At 38.5% G+C, this 16206-nt stretch overlaps 2 protein-coding genes across 2 annotated transcripts; both read right to left on the bottom strand.

The window, feature by feature from the left end:
* Window positions 1–1991: 1991 nt before the first annotated feature.
* Window positions 1992–5013, bottom strand: LOC143852002 (uncharacterized). Its single transcript, XM_077361515.1, has 2 exons — window positions 4230–5013; window positions 1992–2253 (listed from the first exon to the last, which is right to left on the bottom strand). Exon 1 carries the CDS (start codon window positions 4947–4949, stop codon window positions 4230–4232), a length of 720 nt encoding a protein of 239 aa, XP_077217630.1. The 5' UTR covers window positions 4950–5013; the 3' UTR covers window positions 1992–2253.
* A 3972-nt stretch (window positions 5014–8985) lies between these two features.
* On the bottom strand, window positions 8986–14802 carry LOC143849485 (vesicle-associated membrane protein 711-like). Its single transcript, XM_077358504.1, has 4 exons — window positions 14655–14802; window positions 14198–14388; window positions 11971–12134; window positions 8986–9076 (listed from the first exon to the last, which is right to left on the bottom strand). The coding sequence occupies exons 1-4, from the start codon at window positions 14800–14802 to the stop codon at window positions 8986–8988; spliced, it is 594 nt and encodes a 197-aa protein (XP_077214619.1).
* Between the last annotated feature and the right edge of the window lie 1404 nt (window positions 14803–16206).

Below are 16206 nucleotides of genomic sequence, written 5' to 3'. Positions count from 1 at the left end.
TTTTATCCAGCTTTTAGAATTTTATCACTTGATTTGCAGTGGGTAAAAGGATCAGTTTTGCAGTCTTTCTTCAATTCAATCTGTAACTCATTTGAAAATCCTCTCATCTTTCTCGCCTTGTTTTTACTTCTATCCCATTCTATTCGAACCATCTGCTTCAAATTTCAAGCCAAAAAGGCAGAACAAAACCACGACAGCTCCAACCATTTCACCATTATCCAGCTAAGATTTTCCCAACTTATTCAAATATTCTTAAGAGATGAAAAACCATATAAAATTTGCCTGCAAAGAGTAGTGAAAATGGCTTTAACGGTCTGAGTAACACGACATCTTTACACCGGCATCCAACTAGATCTTTACTTGAGACCAACGGGGGCACATTTGTGACCACAGCATGCTACTATTTGATATAATATAACACGCAAGCACCATATAAAAACTCTTTTTTTTTTACGCTCCTTTCCACGTGGGATATCACACAACAGCACTGATTTGCATTGTAAAAATCAGCGTTTAAAAACTCGTTGACTCGATTCCGAACTTGCCTGAGTCAGCTCCCTTTTACCTTGGCTGCATTCCGTGTCGCACTGCATCAGCATTTCTTATTTTGCCCTACAGAGTCAATAAAAACTCGTTTGACTCTCCCGAGTCATGGCCACGTCAGCTGTGTTCTTGGCCGCGTTCGCGCCGAGTTAACAAGGATTTTTCTTAGACTAGTTCCTTGTCACATCCATGTTTTTAAACACCGGTAAAAAGAGCTATTTTTTTTTTTTTAGCCAAAACAAGCCTTTGTTTGGTTGACTTGTTTTCGTACCAGTCAATAATTTGTTATGGTGTTGATACATCGACGTGGATCATAGTGAGAGTCCACATAACATTGTGAATGGAGTAGATTGACCCAAGTTCACCACCTCCTAATAAAGTATTGGCTCTTTCCGAAGTAAGATATTATTGGTTTGTGGATTTAACTGCATTAATAGACCACAAGACTACATGTTCATGAACAAGAGAAAGGACAAACTAGATACATGTGCCAACTGCGATGGCTCTCCCTCTCTCTCTCTCTCTCTCATTGTTCATTGTTGGACTCAGGTGGAGTAAATGTATATCTACAGACCGACGATAAAATGGGTTCTTGACCTCTTTGAAAATGTTTCTTCTAATCACACGCAAAATGCAAGACATTTAGACAAAGGGTGGTCGGGCAACATCTCTGTTTCTGTTTCTTGGCTTTAATTCTGCTTTTACTCTGAATCATTTTGGCATTCTAAGATCGGTTTTTTTCTCGTGGCTTGTTGGATAAGGAAGGGGAGAGAGAGAGAGAGAGAGAGAGAGCTTTGTTTGTATGTTAGAGAAAAGAGAGAGATGCGAGAGACCGATTTGGCACGGGTTGGGTTGGGTTAGGGATGGGAAAAGCCAATCCCGTTTAATTTCGGATTGGATTAGGGTTGAGGCCTTGGCAACCTGACCTGAACCCGACTTTTGTCCACTAATTTTGTCTTGATTTTCATTGGGTTCTTGTATTTTACTATTTGGCTCAAGGTGAACCCGAACCAACCCGACTCAACCTGACCCGATTTTGGGTAGATGGGTTGGGTTAGGGTTGAGAGATTTAGAGGTGGGTTGGGTTAGGGTTGACTATCCTCAACCCGAGGCTCGAGTTGGGTTGGCTTAGGGCTGAGGGAATGCTATCTCGAGTTGGGTTAGGGTTGGCCTCAACTCAATCCAACCCCACCCGAGTTGCTCCTCTATCTTTTATAAAGCATGTAAAAAAACCAATCACTCAAAAAGCCATTAGGCTATTAGAGTTGGTGTTATTTAATCGTCTATACTTGAACGAAAGACGAAAAAACGATTCTTAATTTTTTTTCGTCTTTCTACTCAATTATCAAACGTGTTCTTCCTATTTCTTATATTTTAATATAAAAAATAGGAAAAATATTTTTGCTTATTGTAAAACGCACCCTAAAATTCTCGTTGAAAAATTAATGTAAAAAAAAAAAAGCAAATTTATTTCTTCGATTTTCACAACATAAAGCTTTCCGAGGAAACCCAACAGCAGAAAGCAAAAGCGACACCTCTCTCACTACTTCATACCACCAAGCACACATGCAACAATCGCATAAAACAAATGTACACAAAGCAATAGGTAGGAAAAAAAAAACAGAAACATCAGCGACTAGACATCCTTTCATGTCTATATCATCTGTCCAGCAATGCACCTTTCCATGAGAGATAAATCGAAGGTTGAACCTGCATGCACAACCACAAATAGTTTCTAATGAGAAAATCGCCAGCATGCAGTAGTAAAAGTTTCAAAGAAGGAAGCTAATAGTTATATCCCACATCTCATTTGAGAATTCTAACAGCCATGAAATGACTCCAAAATAAATAAGGGGTGTAGATACCAAAATAATGGGGTAAATTCTATATTAAAAGATAAAACATGATTCAACTACAAGTAAGAAGTAATATATATATATATATATATATATATATATATATATATATATATATATATATATAGCAGAAGAGAAAAGAAGAGAATTTTTTGAAAATTCTATGAGAATTACACATCACTTTTTTTGACTTTTTTTAACAAATGCACCCATTCAACTCACATATTTTCAATCATACTCCCTCCTTTATGCTTTTTGAGAAAGGCACCCATTAAAGCCACATAATTTCAATCTTACCCCCCTCCTTTAGGCTTTTTAATAAAAAATCTATAGGGTGATCTTAACCATCCGATTGAAGAGAAATTATGGAAACCTCTATAGATTGGAGGGCTAGGATCAGCCTATGGAAATGATTTTTGGGGCACAACCAATTTATGTTGTGTTCCATCACATGGACGGCTTAGATCAACCTATGATGTGCTCTACAGAAGAGAAAAGGTTTGAATTTTCTGAATTATTTGAAAAAGCTGTGGAATTAACACGTCGACTGTAATTTCGAATTATTCTTACCTCTCGTTTTTATTTTTATAGGTATTTGCTAGCCTCCTTCTCCAAAGGCTAGTCTATCCTTTGCAATTGCATGTGTTCAGAGATTTGTCTTATTAGATGTGGTGAAAACTGCACAGAAATACTATTTCTTGAAAGGTGGCGAGCAATAATAAGTAATGAAAGATGCTACCAATAATAATCATTAGGTACTAAAGTTTTGGAGGAAAATTAGGGACAAAGTGCTTGAAAGTCACAAAATTACGGAAAAAAGTACCGAAACGGGTACCTGTATATAACAATTACGGAAAAAACTACAAAGAAGAGATATAGAAATATGACAATTACAAAAAAACTACTTTTCCTGAATAATTTTTTGAGGATATTACGAATTCTGGACACCTTTAAAAATATTTACGAATTCCGGGCACCTTAAGAGGAACAACATATTATGGAAACCTCTATAAATTGGAGGACTAGGATCAGCGTATGGAAATGAGTTTACGGGCATAACTTGTTGATGTTGTGTTCCATCACATGGACGGTTTGGATCAACCTATGATGTGGTCCGTACAGTTTTTTTTACTAGTATATAGGGGTGGCCAGAACCGAACCAGAACCGAAGAACCGAACCGGAACCGAAGAACCGAACCGGAACCGAACTATAAAAAAATATTTTTGGTCCGGTTCGGTTCCACTGATGAAGAACCGAAAAATTTCGGTTCGGTTCCGGGTCTAATGTTCTCGGTTCGGTTCCGGAACCGAAGAACCGAACTTTGAATATATATATATATAATATTTTTATATTCTATTATATATATACTTAATAATATAAATTACTTATAATATTAATAAGTAATAGTTAATACTATTCTTATAATAAGAAAGTAACTTATATTATAACTTTAATTAAAAGTTTTTATAAATTATAATTAATAATTAATAATTAGCCATTAGAACCGAAGAACCGAACCGGACCGAACCGATTATTTTCGGTCCGGTTCGGTTCGGTCCTACTGTGTACTACGGTTCGGTTCGGTTCTTACGGTTCATGGAACCGAGAACCGAGAACCGAAAAAAAATGAACCGAGAACCGAGAACCGAACCGGTTGGCCACCCCTAGTATATATATCCCTTATACATTTTTTGCATACATACAAAAGGATTAGCTAGAAGATCAATTAAGGGAATTTTGAAGTAACCAAACCAAAATTGAAATTAGAAAGTAGAATGAGAAAGACCAAAGACTTTGGATATATGGTGATACTAAACTAGCTCATATACCTAGCAGGTGAAACCAGGAGGAGGTGTCTTGCCACAGCTGACAAGAAGTTGAAGAGCGATTGGCAGAAATACGTTGAGGTTGAGGAGCTTGAGCTTGAGGGTGGTGCACAAGCAAACCGCGGCTTCGAGCTCGACTAGCCCTTGTAACACCGGGCAGCATTCGTTAACCGCAGGGTCTCCAAGCCCAATGTGGACCAGCCCGCCGAGAAGATCCACACAAGCGCCGAGCTTCAGCGTGTCAATGGGGCAGCTCTTCTTTGCCGGAGGTGGGGTCTTTCCAGGCTTGGTTGTGGGTGGTGGTATACTTATAGGCGGTGTTACTGGTGGTAGTGTTATTGGTGGGACTGTCACTGGGGGAAGAGTAATTGGCGGGACTGTCACAGGGGGGAGAGTAATTGGCGGGACAATTGGTGGGAGGGTGACTGGGGGAAGAGTTATGGGTGGCTTGACAATTGGTGGGAGGGTGACTGGGGGAAGAGTTATGGGTGGCTTGACAATTGGAGGGAGAGTGACTGGGGGAAGAGTTATGGGTGGCTTGACAGTTGGAGGGGGAGTAATGGGGCTCTTGGGTGGCTTGACAGTTGGAGGGGGAGTAATGGGGCTCTTGGGCGGCTTAGATTTAGGGGGTGTCTTGCAGAAGCCACATGCAAGGATGGGAGGGGTGGTGGAAATGAATATCATGAGAGTTAGAAGGAGAGCTGAGATCTTAGAGAGCTCCATGGCTCTCTCCTCTCTTCTACTACTACTACTAGTGATGGATTGGCCCTTTGGGAGAAGATGGGAAGTGGTTTTTATAGAAGAATTTGGGTGGTGAAAGAAATCCTAAAGACAAATCACGTGAACAGGTAAAGGGTAGATTGGGAGCTGCCAATCTTTGCTAGTTGGCATTTATCTTCCTATGAAATGGAAAAATTGGTCAACATTATTTGATTATTTGGTATAATGCTGTTTGTTTACTGTTGCAGAAGTAAAGTTTTCAAGTGGCCTTCAGCTTGTTTGAAGAGAGGGATTCTTGGGTTTAATATTTTTAGAAGATAATATCAGCGATGTTTTATTAAGGATGAGAAACATACTTAGCTAGAATATGACACTTAAAATAAAATAAATAACCAATGGTGCTTAATTAGAATGTTGCGCTTAAAATAAAGAAATGGGTCCACTTTATAATTGCATTATATGTGTTTTTCAGTATATTTTAGGGAGGAGTAATCCCAATACAAGACTTTATTACAGCTTATAAATTTATCAATAAGGTGGGCGTAAAACAAATTTTATGTTCATTTGTAAGTGGAAAAGTGGGAGTAAAATTTGTTCTATGCCAACTTTACGTGAAATGGAGCATCTAAAGGAATCCTATGGTTTTTTGACAAGGTAGAACTAGTAACAAGGTCAACATCAGATAGTGAAGGTGTTTCCACGGTGTGTATCTGTTGAAGTTTAAATGATTAAATGACACCAAATCTAACAGCTTAAGCTTTTGGAGTAATTGGTTAATTGTCTCACATGGTATCGAGATTTGTTTCATAGTTCTTAAAACTGAGTCTATTTAACAAAACTTGCATTGCATTCTATAAACTGAGCGGCAATTGAAGCTATAAATTAAGTAGGAGGCCATTGAAGGGTTTGGATGATCTGCTAACAACAAGTGGGTGGGCCCAATCAAGCTTCTCATCGTTTGATCTAGTATCAATTCTCATGAAAAGCTAATGAATGGGAAATTTAAAGATATTAAACATGTTGGGGTAAAGAAGTACACGAAATTATATGGAGATAGATTTGTGTTTGTATGTGACAATGTTAGAAAAGACACAGAAAATATAGAAATGTAGGGGACAAAAGAAATAATAGAGAGAGGAGAGGGGACGGGTGAAATAACAGCTAGGTGAGGCATGTGCAGTGGCCCAGATTCTTGGCTTGAGACAAAAGAAGAGGACTGAGGAGAAAGGTGTTTCAAGGCCATTAAGGTTTGTCCGTCCCTAATAAAAAAAAAAGGTTTGTCCGTCCCTCAAAGAGTTTCTGTTATCGTTAGGCTGGATCTTTGGATTTATGTTGATCCGTGATTCCACTTCCCTCACTTTGATGTGATCGGTCACTCTCTCTCGTCCCTATTTTCCATGCATGGAGTTTGTATATAGGCAACTTTTAATTGCTGAAACAGAAATTATCAAAGCAATTCTTCATGGAAGCTGATAAATACAACCTTACGCTTTGTTTTTATCTGCCTTTCTCTGTTTTTATCTTTCTCTGTTATAGTATCTTTAGAATCACAAGGAAAGATTTTTCTATAAAATGTATAAAGATAGTACCAACATTGGGGATGTAATAACTGTACCATTAAAAGGAGATTTTCGACTTCCCATAAGGGACATGGGAGAAAACATAAGGTAGAAGATCCCATCTCCAACCTCAGGCAACCCCTTGAATCCACAACAAAAGTTAGAGCACACCCACACAACATCTTTAGGGAGGCTAGTCCAATCCCAGAAGGCTGTATTATTGTTGGTATTACAAGCTAAATTGGCCAAGCTGTCCGAAAGAAGAGATGCCTTTCCTAAATTGGCCAAGCTGTCCGAAAGAAGAGATGCCTTTCCTGAAAATGTGAGTAATAACATATTCAATAGCAGATAATATCCCCTTATTATTTCTAATAATAGATAATGAATGCGTTGAAGAGGTATGGCATTGCCTTTACTAATGTTGACATGAACAAGATTGTCCGATTCAATCACACTTCACTCCAACGAACTAGGAAAATACCATACCTTTTGGAAAATAACAAGTGAACGATAGAAAATAGTGTTGCGACATATGGACCCAACATCACATGCAGGGTCATCATGTCACTGAATCTTATCGATACAATGCAAAAGCCCCTGTCCCACACACATCGGAATGTCCTGCCCTTATTAATCAATGGTGATGAAAAAGGCATTCTTTAAGAAGCCCACCAGCTATTAATTCTTTTAGCAGCCATTGATTTTCACACACCCATAACTCTTAAATTTCTTTTAAAAGATTAAGTTTTCTAGTGTTTGGTTAACTTATTTTTCATGGATTTTTCTCAGGAACTGAAATTTTCCTCTAACTGTATCGATGTATATTTCTAGTGTTTTCATATTTTTCAGTCGCAATTTTTTTTTTCTTTACTTGTTTGAATTCAAATAGCTTCTTGGCCACATCACTTCAAAAAAAACATTTCCCATACGTTTACTCTTTTTTCCATTCTTTATTTTGCTTTGACTAAATATCCTAAATCTACTACTCGGTCGTTACAAGGGGTGCAACTCGGACCGGGCTCAACGCGAACCGAACGGGTTCAACCTGATTTTGGCTCGGTTTAGGTTGGGAAATGCCAACCCGATAGTAGATTTCAGGTTGGATTAGGATTGAGGCCTTGGGCAAACCGATCCCATTCCCAAAGTTTTATGCAATTTTCAAAATTAATCTTATGGTTTTATGACAATTTAGTATATGCATGGCTTTAGTTCAATTCAATAAATAATAGTAAATCTTTATTTATTATGATATTACAAACCATATGGGTGTGTTGACCTGCATAGGGATAGAGCTTCATCTAGCTCTGATCGTAGACTTGCGGTCAAAGAAATAGTTCTTACCATTTAACATCGATAGCTTCTTCCCTCCGCCTTAATTGTAAGACCCAGAAACCAGTGTTCATTGGGATGAGATAAATCCCACACCGGGCATTAAAATTTTTACACCACACACATTGATACAATGTTACCAGCATTGTTATTACTCATTTCATCCTCTGACCTGGTTCGTACGACCCCAAATGTGGTACTCTCATGATCTAGATTACTAAGATTGGCAACCTTGGCCATTTTTTGAATAAATATGTATACGATACAAGAACTTTTTGCCTTTATTTATTAAATATATATAATATGGACTATGGAATGATATTCTTGTAAAAATATATATGAAATTATATATATAGGGAGAAATTATATGGTGTAACCTAATGGGTACGTCAAAATATTTGATCCAAAGACAACTCTTATAAAGTGGACTGTTGTTTGATCAAAGTCTAGACCCATCATACCGGAATGAACCACGTTCTAAGAAACATTGCTTTGATCAGTCTAGATTGTCCATTTGATGGGCCCTTAATTGGATCTCCAATGGTGTGCTTATCGGGCGCATTTTCAGCAATTAAGGATCTTAATTGGATGGTTTGGATTTCCTGATCAGTTGATTTTTGGGTGAGTAGTAATCTAGATGGACAGTGTCCACAGATAAAAGGTGGGAGGCCACAACATAATAAAGGCAGGCTTCATTAAAAAAAAGATTTAGCAAACAGACATCGGCACCCTGTTTATTATGAATTTGGCAACCCTCTATTTTAAACTTCTACAATTAGCTGTTACATTTCCCTACAAATTGTCAACGGCCAATGAAAGAAGATTAAAGAAAGAAACGGTGCCCCGAAACCAAAACAGTATGGTTAATATGTAATAAACTAAGAGAACTCAAGGAAGCTGAAACCTTCTAACAGATACTGATGTATAGAATCAATTCAAGCTTGCATCTACAAGAGAAAGGAAGTAGAAAGGAGAAGACACAAATTCTAAACTATATGATTTGAGGTTTCCAGCAAACTCAAAGACAAGACCACCGTGACAAACTTATAGATAATACACCCAAAATCAATCAAAAGCAAATTAATATACATCCATTGCCTTCTATCAAAACCAAATGCCAAAAAATAAAATAAAATATACTCACATTCTCTTCACTTCCGACAGGAGGGCAACGTCACCCTGTGGCAAACAAATGCGAGCACCACACAAATAATGATCAAAAGGAGAACTATCAGCGCAACCCTGTTAGGCGAGCATCACATAAGTAACCTTCCACACTAATATGTAACATCAAAGTTAAAAAGTGTACTACTTCAACAACACAACTACAAAACAGAGATGCAAAGGCATTGGAAGAACTATAATGTGATCGTATGAATAAATCTCAAGTTCTCTCGTGATATATCTAACAAACCACTATTTTATTTATATGTTTTTAGGCAGGTACACTGAGTTAGGCAGCCAGCCAACTGCATTCGTAAGTATAAATTTCGAGTTCTCTTGTGATATATCTAACAAACCGCTATTTTATTTGTAGTTTTTTAGGCAGATACACTGAGTTAGGCAGCCAGCCAACTGCATTAGACTAACACAGAAGTGAAAAAAGATGCGAATAAATCTGGTTCACATGTCTGCATCAAGGACGTTCTGCGTCACAAGATACACATTCTAGTCCGAGCTACTTATGCTTCTATTCCCATGGGTATCTCAAAGTCAAGTGAATCAAACCCAGGCCTATGTTATACCACCACAAGTGAGAGTGGGAAACCTCTTACTGTAAGTAGCAATTACAGACTGCTTTCTAAGAAACACCGTTCGGCCTCTCAGTAATGCTATACAGGCTTGCATATACATCTGTACTATTAAACAGCATCTAATCTGTACCTGTTTTTGTTTCATTAATCGTATTTCATCATTTGTTATCCTACTCATTTTTTCGGCATACATGGAAGGCATCTAGCGAGAATGTCATCTTCAACTCTCCACGTGTTCATTCTTCTTGAATTTGTAGCTTATGTCCTTAATCCCAAGAATTAAATGTGGCATCAGAGGTGTGAGAACTTTAGATTGGCAACAATTTTCTTTTAAGAGCTATTAGGTGAATAATAGTTGCAGCAACCATGCACTATCACTTCCTATGGATAATAAAGATAAAATAGTCCACCAGTTCTGAGCATATATAGCAATATGGTCAAGACTCAAGAGTACCCATCGCTTCTTATTTCTCTTATTTTTCACAACCATTCATTCACCATAAATCGCCCTACTGTGGTCGCTTCTTTTTTTCCAAATAAGTCCCAGTAAATGATAAACCTGTACATTCCTATTGAGCATTAACCTATCACTCTTTCAAAACACTAATATCCCTTTTCCCGAATAATGGCAACTGGAAAAGTATATATATTCAAAGAATAAGACATCTAGAGCGCGGACCGAGGAAGTCTCGTAAGAGCTAAGTATAGAGCCCCCCTCCCCCCTAAAACAAAAAAAGAAGAAGAAGAAAAAACTAGGAAGAGCATTCAATTTAAACAAAGTCGGGCACATCTCTTGCAAGCACATCCGCATGCTCATTGGCTTACCTCTAAACATGGTGGAAGGTGACCTCTCTCCTAGAAAGATAATCCTCGACATCATCAATCAAAAATCTCTAGGGGACTCTACCCAGGGTGACACGATGACTGGATGTTCTTGGAATCTCCCCCAATGATTAGTGGCTAAACCTCCATATTGGCTCACACCCTAACCCCAGCACGGAGCCCCACAAACTCAGCTGAGTTACAGTCCGTGATCACGTCTGGCCATGAGAAGCCAACCCTCATCACCCCAGTGTGATCGTGAATAAGCATCCCGTCAAGCTGGAAGATTTCCTAAGCTGGAACTATCAAAGATATAGAAGGGAGGGTATGCACCATCTAGGGGTTGTCATGTAGACCGACACATATCTATCTTTGAAGCGCTCCCAAGATCTCCTAAGATTGGTCATCGACAATCGACACACCTTCAAAACACTTCCACACAACAGCCCAAGCAATAACCGACTTGAACACCGAGGCACACATCTGCTTAGGCGAAAACACACCCTTGAACACCCTTCCGTTCCTTCCCTTCCATAAAGCCATGAGAGTACACACCAAGCAAAGGTTCCACATGATCCTGTCACACCCCAAACCCGGGATCCACGGTCCGTCGCGCCCGACAACTGTCGCACACTCATAGGGTTACCCCTATGAACCTGCAAGGCATCCATTCTACTTGTTTCATACATATATACATGCTACTGATATATTGTAGAAATAAAACTAAATCAAAGATTAAATCAGTAATATTGTCCGGTTTTAGGTCACCTTGAAATAGAAGGTCCATGCCACTGTGTAAATATTGTCCGGTTCTAGGTCTTCTACTCGCCCCGGTTTTGTTTTCCAGCAGCACTAACTGTGCCCGACCCACTCCAGCCCGCCCCTTGAAGATGCTGAAAACGCGTCTACACAGGGAGAAGGTGAGTTCAGATATATAGCCCAGGAACTTTCTCTTCCTTTCTGATGTGGGATCTTACAATCCACCCCCCTTAAGGCCCAGCGTCCTCTCTGGTACACCGTATTGCGGGAGATACTGCTCTGATACCATTTTGTCATGCCCCGACTTCACTGTGTAAATATTGTCTGGATCTTCTACTCTCCCGGGTTTTGTTTTCCAATAGCACTAACCGTGCCCGACCCACTCTGCGGGGCCCGCCCCTTGGAGATGCTGAAAATGCGTCTATATATGTAAACCTCTCTCTCTCTCTCTCTCTCTCTCTCTCTCTCTCTCTCTCTCTCTCTCTCTCTCTCTCTCTCTCTCTCTCTCTCTCTCTCCATGTATCTTGAACTATTTCCCAATTTTCAATCCCTCAACTTTTTGAGTACCATGGATATCCACCTGTAGTCACATGCTTCCCAACTATTGCTACATCAATCAGATAATATCACTTTAACCTGTAGAAGTAGTGCATGCTAGAAAGAGGACTACAATATCCATATTATGTAAATGAACAAACATATACTAATCAGACAAAGAAGCAGCTGAGCATATACACGCGATTACAAAATTTATGAGCATACAAGGAATAAATAAAAACGGTTTGGATTCAGGGCACATACGTGAGTTTGACATTTCTCCACCAGACAGTGTTCTTGAAACGACGAGCTTGCTTTATGAAGCGAAATGTATTTCCTTGTATATTTGTAGTTTTATCAACCAGCAACTCCAACCGATCTCCTCTTTCTAAAACTTTATCAATATTCTCTATCATAACATTGCGCACCTACCAAATTGCACAACCATCAAATTTATTGTAAGAGTTTCTCTTCTACCAATCGTGGACATTTTAACTAGAAATCTTGGCCACACATCACAGTAAAGAGGAAAACAATGGAAATATTTGAGAGGGCAGTTGAACATTTGCATGTCAATTATCTTGTATGATTATAAGGAGACAGAGAAAAAATAGGGCAGACCACCAGTAAGACCAAATGCTGGCAAATTGTGGGCAATCCAAGGCAGCTAAGGTAAAGACTAGGAGAAAGACCAAAACATTAACATCTACCTATAGGACATAATAAAATTGCAGTCTTCAAAGACATCCCAGAAAAAATTTAAAGGGTCGTTTGTAAATTCTGTGAAACACATAGCCATATAAGCCAAATGATTAAGCCTCTCTCTTGGTGGGAGTACCCCATACACCGTGGCATGCATAGCCATATTATATGAACAAGAGACATGGGAGATTTGGAAATTTATAAATGCCCATGTACTTCAAAATGCAAAGACTCTATGACTCTATGAGAGCCCTGCCTTTCTTTAAATAAACTAGCCAATAAGTAATCTGAGTATCAGGGTTAGCAAATTTGAGGTGCGATTGCAACATTAATGTAAGAGAGTTGCCCTTGTCTCTAGTCTTCCTTTGATGCTACCTGGCCAAGTGAGGAGGGTAAATAAATTTGGGGAAGTGATCAACTATAAGGGTGGTTTGATCTTGAGTGATAGACTGATAGCCACCCTTTTCAGATAATGAGCCTTTGATCTATCCATGATGCTTCAAGCCCATGCCAGGGATGGGATGGCAGATGGCTTATTAAGTGAAGTACCGAAGAAACCGTTGTGTGAAGGGAATTCTCTTGCTACTAACCCTGGGTTCCTTCATGTATTAGCAATTTAGAATACCGTAGCGAACATTGCACGACTATGTCAAAAAAATATCGGAGAGAATCGGTCCCATAGAAGAGCCACCACTTTCCTTTACATGCACATATTACTCTCACAGAAACTATTCAGAAAAATAATCCAGTTTATTTTGCATCTTAGAGGTGAAAGCATCGTAATTTGAATGCCTCGATAGAGGTTTTCCCCAGAAGATAAAAGTTAGGAATGTAAGCTCCATTTGTTAAGAAAAGATTAAAGGCGGGAGGGGATTTGAAATATTAAACAGGTGAACTGCACAATGTTGGGCAAGTGGCATTATGAGCTAGGAGATAAATCAAGGCGTTTAGAGAAAGGTTATAAGAGGTTGAGTCAATAGGGAGAATGGAGAGCTATGGAAGGAGCTAGGGGTAGAGGGTCAAGGACTTTGTCTGCTATTAATAGTTCAGGTGGATCAACTCAGAGGGAACTCTCTAATCTCCATACATAATAACCTTGCCACAGCCATGGTTTAAATTTCGGCCGAAACATTTCGTTTTCGACCGAGTTAAAATATTTCGGTTTCGGCACAAACCAAAACGAAATTCACATGAAGTCGTTTCTTTACAAGATTTCGCTGAAATCTTACCGAAATTCCGATATTTGGCCGTAATGTCACCAATTTTGGTTGAAATTTTATTTTTGAATTTTTTTACAAAATTTCCACTGAAATTTTAAAAATGTACACTGAAATGTTATAATTTCCACTGAAATTTATGAAATTTCCATCAAAATAGCCGAAATTTCAACCGAAATCGTTGAAATTGACACCAAAATGTTAGACATTTCGGTCGAAATAAAAAAAATTAACGAAATCATAATCATATTTTTACATGATTTGGCTGAAATTTTGGCCCGAAACGGCCGACACCGAAACCGAAACATTTCGGTTTCGGCCGACACCGAAACCGAAATTTAAAACCTTGGCGAAAGCTAGCTCCATCCCCAGAGGCAATTGTAATAATAACTCCTGTTACTAAACCTAAGCTAGGATCCATCTTGTATTGAACATAAGTCAATTCATGAGGAAAGAAACAAAAATTAACCAGGAAAACATCAAAAGCCAAAATTAAGAGGTCTTCCAGAAGGACAGAGGAAACAAATAGCCATTGAATTGTTTTGAACTTTCCATCACAGTTTGAAGCTTACCTGGTTCATTTCACCCTTCTTGCGATTTATCCTATCTGCATTAGGGTCATTGGAATAATACTCCATTTGCTGGCTCAAGACCCTTGAAAATTCATCATTCATGGCATAAGCAAGAGTAGAATGAACAGCACGGCCATATGTCTTCACAAATCTCCCGTGAATATCTTCGAGAAATGCAAAAGGGATTCTCCCTACAGATTAAGAGAAATAAAATTCCTTGAGTTACAATAAGTCTAAAGTAGCAATGAAACAAAGATTCAAGCCATTCTAAAAAAAATGAAACGAAGATTCAACTTAAAGAATTAATGAGATGAAATTTATTGATAATAATATTTGCAATACATAATTAGTTCAAAATCCACAGGAAATTAAGCTTCCCTAACTATGTAAGAACAAATAAAATATCAGAGTTACAGAATATACAGCTTCGAAACATACTGTCTCTCATTGAAGTTACGGTCAACTGGCGTGAACTTATAAAGATGGTATTGGAATATTGTTATGACTAGATGAGTACTGAGTAATTTCCTAGAAGCGCAATGATTAGGCCGACGTGCGTCTAGAAGTTCCTTATATTTGGAGCAGTCTTTACCCCTGATGTGCATTTGCAATTGCTTGTCTTATTAATCTAAGTTAGTTACCTTAATAAAAAAAGAAGAAGTATTGACTAATATTACGCATTGCATTTATTCTTTATTGCAATTTCCCTGCTATTCAATATATATCAATGTGAAAATAGACAATGAATTAGGCGAAGATATCAACAAGTCATAAAACAGTGAATATCTTCTAGACTAAGTGAGTTTTTAGCCTGTGACCTATTTGTGGGGTTGTATCTTTGCTCCTTTTTCACTTCTGCTTGTTGTATTGACCATCTCGGTCTCCTTTGTCTTTCAATGAAATTTTCTTCCATTAAAAAAAAAAGAATGAAAACCAATAAAGAAGGACCCTAATATGTGAACTCTATCCTTTTTATGTCTTTTTTTTTCAAATGATAATTCTACACTTTTTTTATAACATGGAAAACAACTATATTAAGAACAGCTATAAAAGTTGCAGGCAGAGGGCGAGCCTTGGCGCAACGATAAGGTTGCTCCATTGTGACCTGGTGGCCATGGGTTTGAGTCACAGAAACAGCCTCTCTGCAAAGCAGGGGTAAGGCTGTATACATCTAGCCCTCCCCATACCCTGCAATGGTGGGAGCCTCGTGCACTGGGCCGCCCTTTTTTATATAAAAGTTGCAGGGCGTGAATTGAGTGTGTAAGGGGAAAAAACCAATATAGAACCCCAAACTTAGACTACTTAGGAATGCAATAATAGCCTCCAAGTTCACAAAGTTGCCAATAGTCTTCAAGAACTTTCTTAGACAAATTCCTCCAGCTGACATGTGATATCAGCTTCACAACATCTTCACATTCAATTAGAACTGACACAGAATCCAAAGCAAAAACATGCCTTGCCAAACAACTCAGTGGAGAACCACTTCAACAAAGCCAAAACCAATTGGGAAAAACAAAGTTTGATTATCTGATCATCTGTTGCTCTTTTTTTTTTTTTGAATGGAAAATGTATTGAAACCAACCAAAGAACCCCATCTGTTGCCCCTTTTCGGCAGTGGAAAAGCCTCCACCAAAAAAACAATAGTAGGCAAGCGAAGTAAGCTTCAAGAAAATTATGTTTAGGACTATGCATATGTAAGGAAAAAAAAACCAGTGACAGAATTTTCTTGTTCAATTTGTAGTTGGACTGTAATGAAGTGGGTTGTGTGAATAGTCCTGAAGAAGGGGCAGCATGAACATATGTACATGAAACCAAGACCTTGAGTATAAGAAAATTCTTTCTAAGAAAAGAATGTTTGTGCTTGGCCCCAAATCCATAGCTAGGAATGTTAACCATGTAACATGGGCAAGTCATTAGCATTCTAACTCACATGGTTTTAACTTTTCACCAAAACCGACATGAAACGACCAAAATATTTCTATTTCCATTCCCACCGAAACCCAAACCCA

This window comes from Tasmannia lanceolata, unplaced genomic scaffold, assembly GCF_043159265.1.
Source record: "Tasmannia lanceolata isolate RefF3 unplaced genomic scaffold, GAP_Taslan_0.1 ptg000018l, whole genome shotgun sequence".
NCBI classification, from domain to species: Eukaryota; Viridiplantae; Streptophyta; class Magnoliopsida; order Canellales; family Winteraceae; genus Tasmannia; species Tasmannia lanceolata.
The sequence above is the reverse complement of the archived record's forward strand: the minus strand, read 5'-3'. Positions and strand labels throughout refer to the sequence as shown.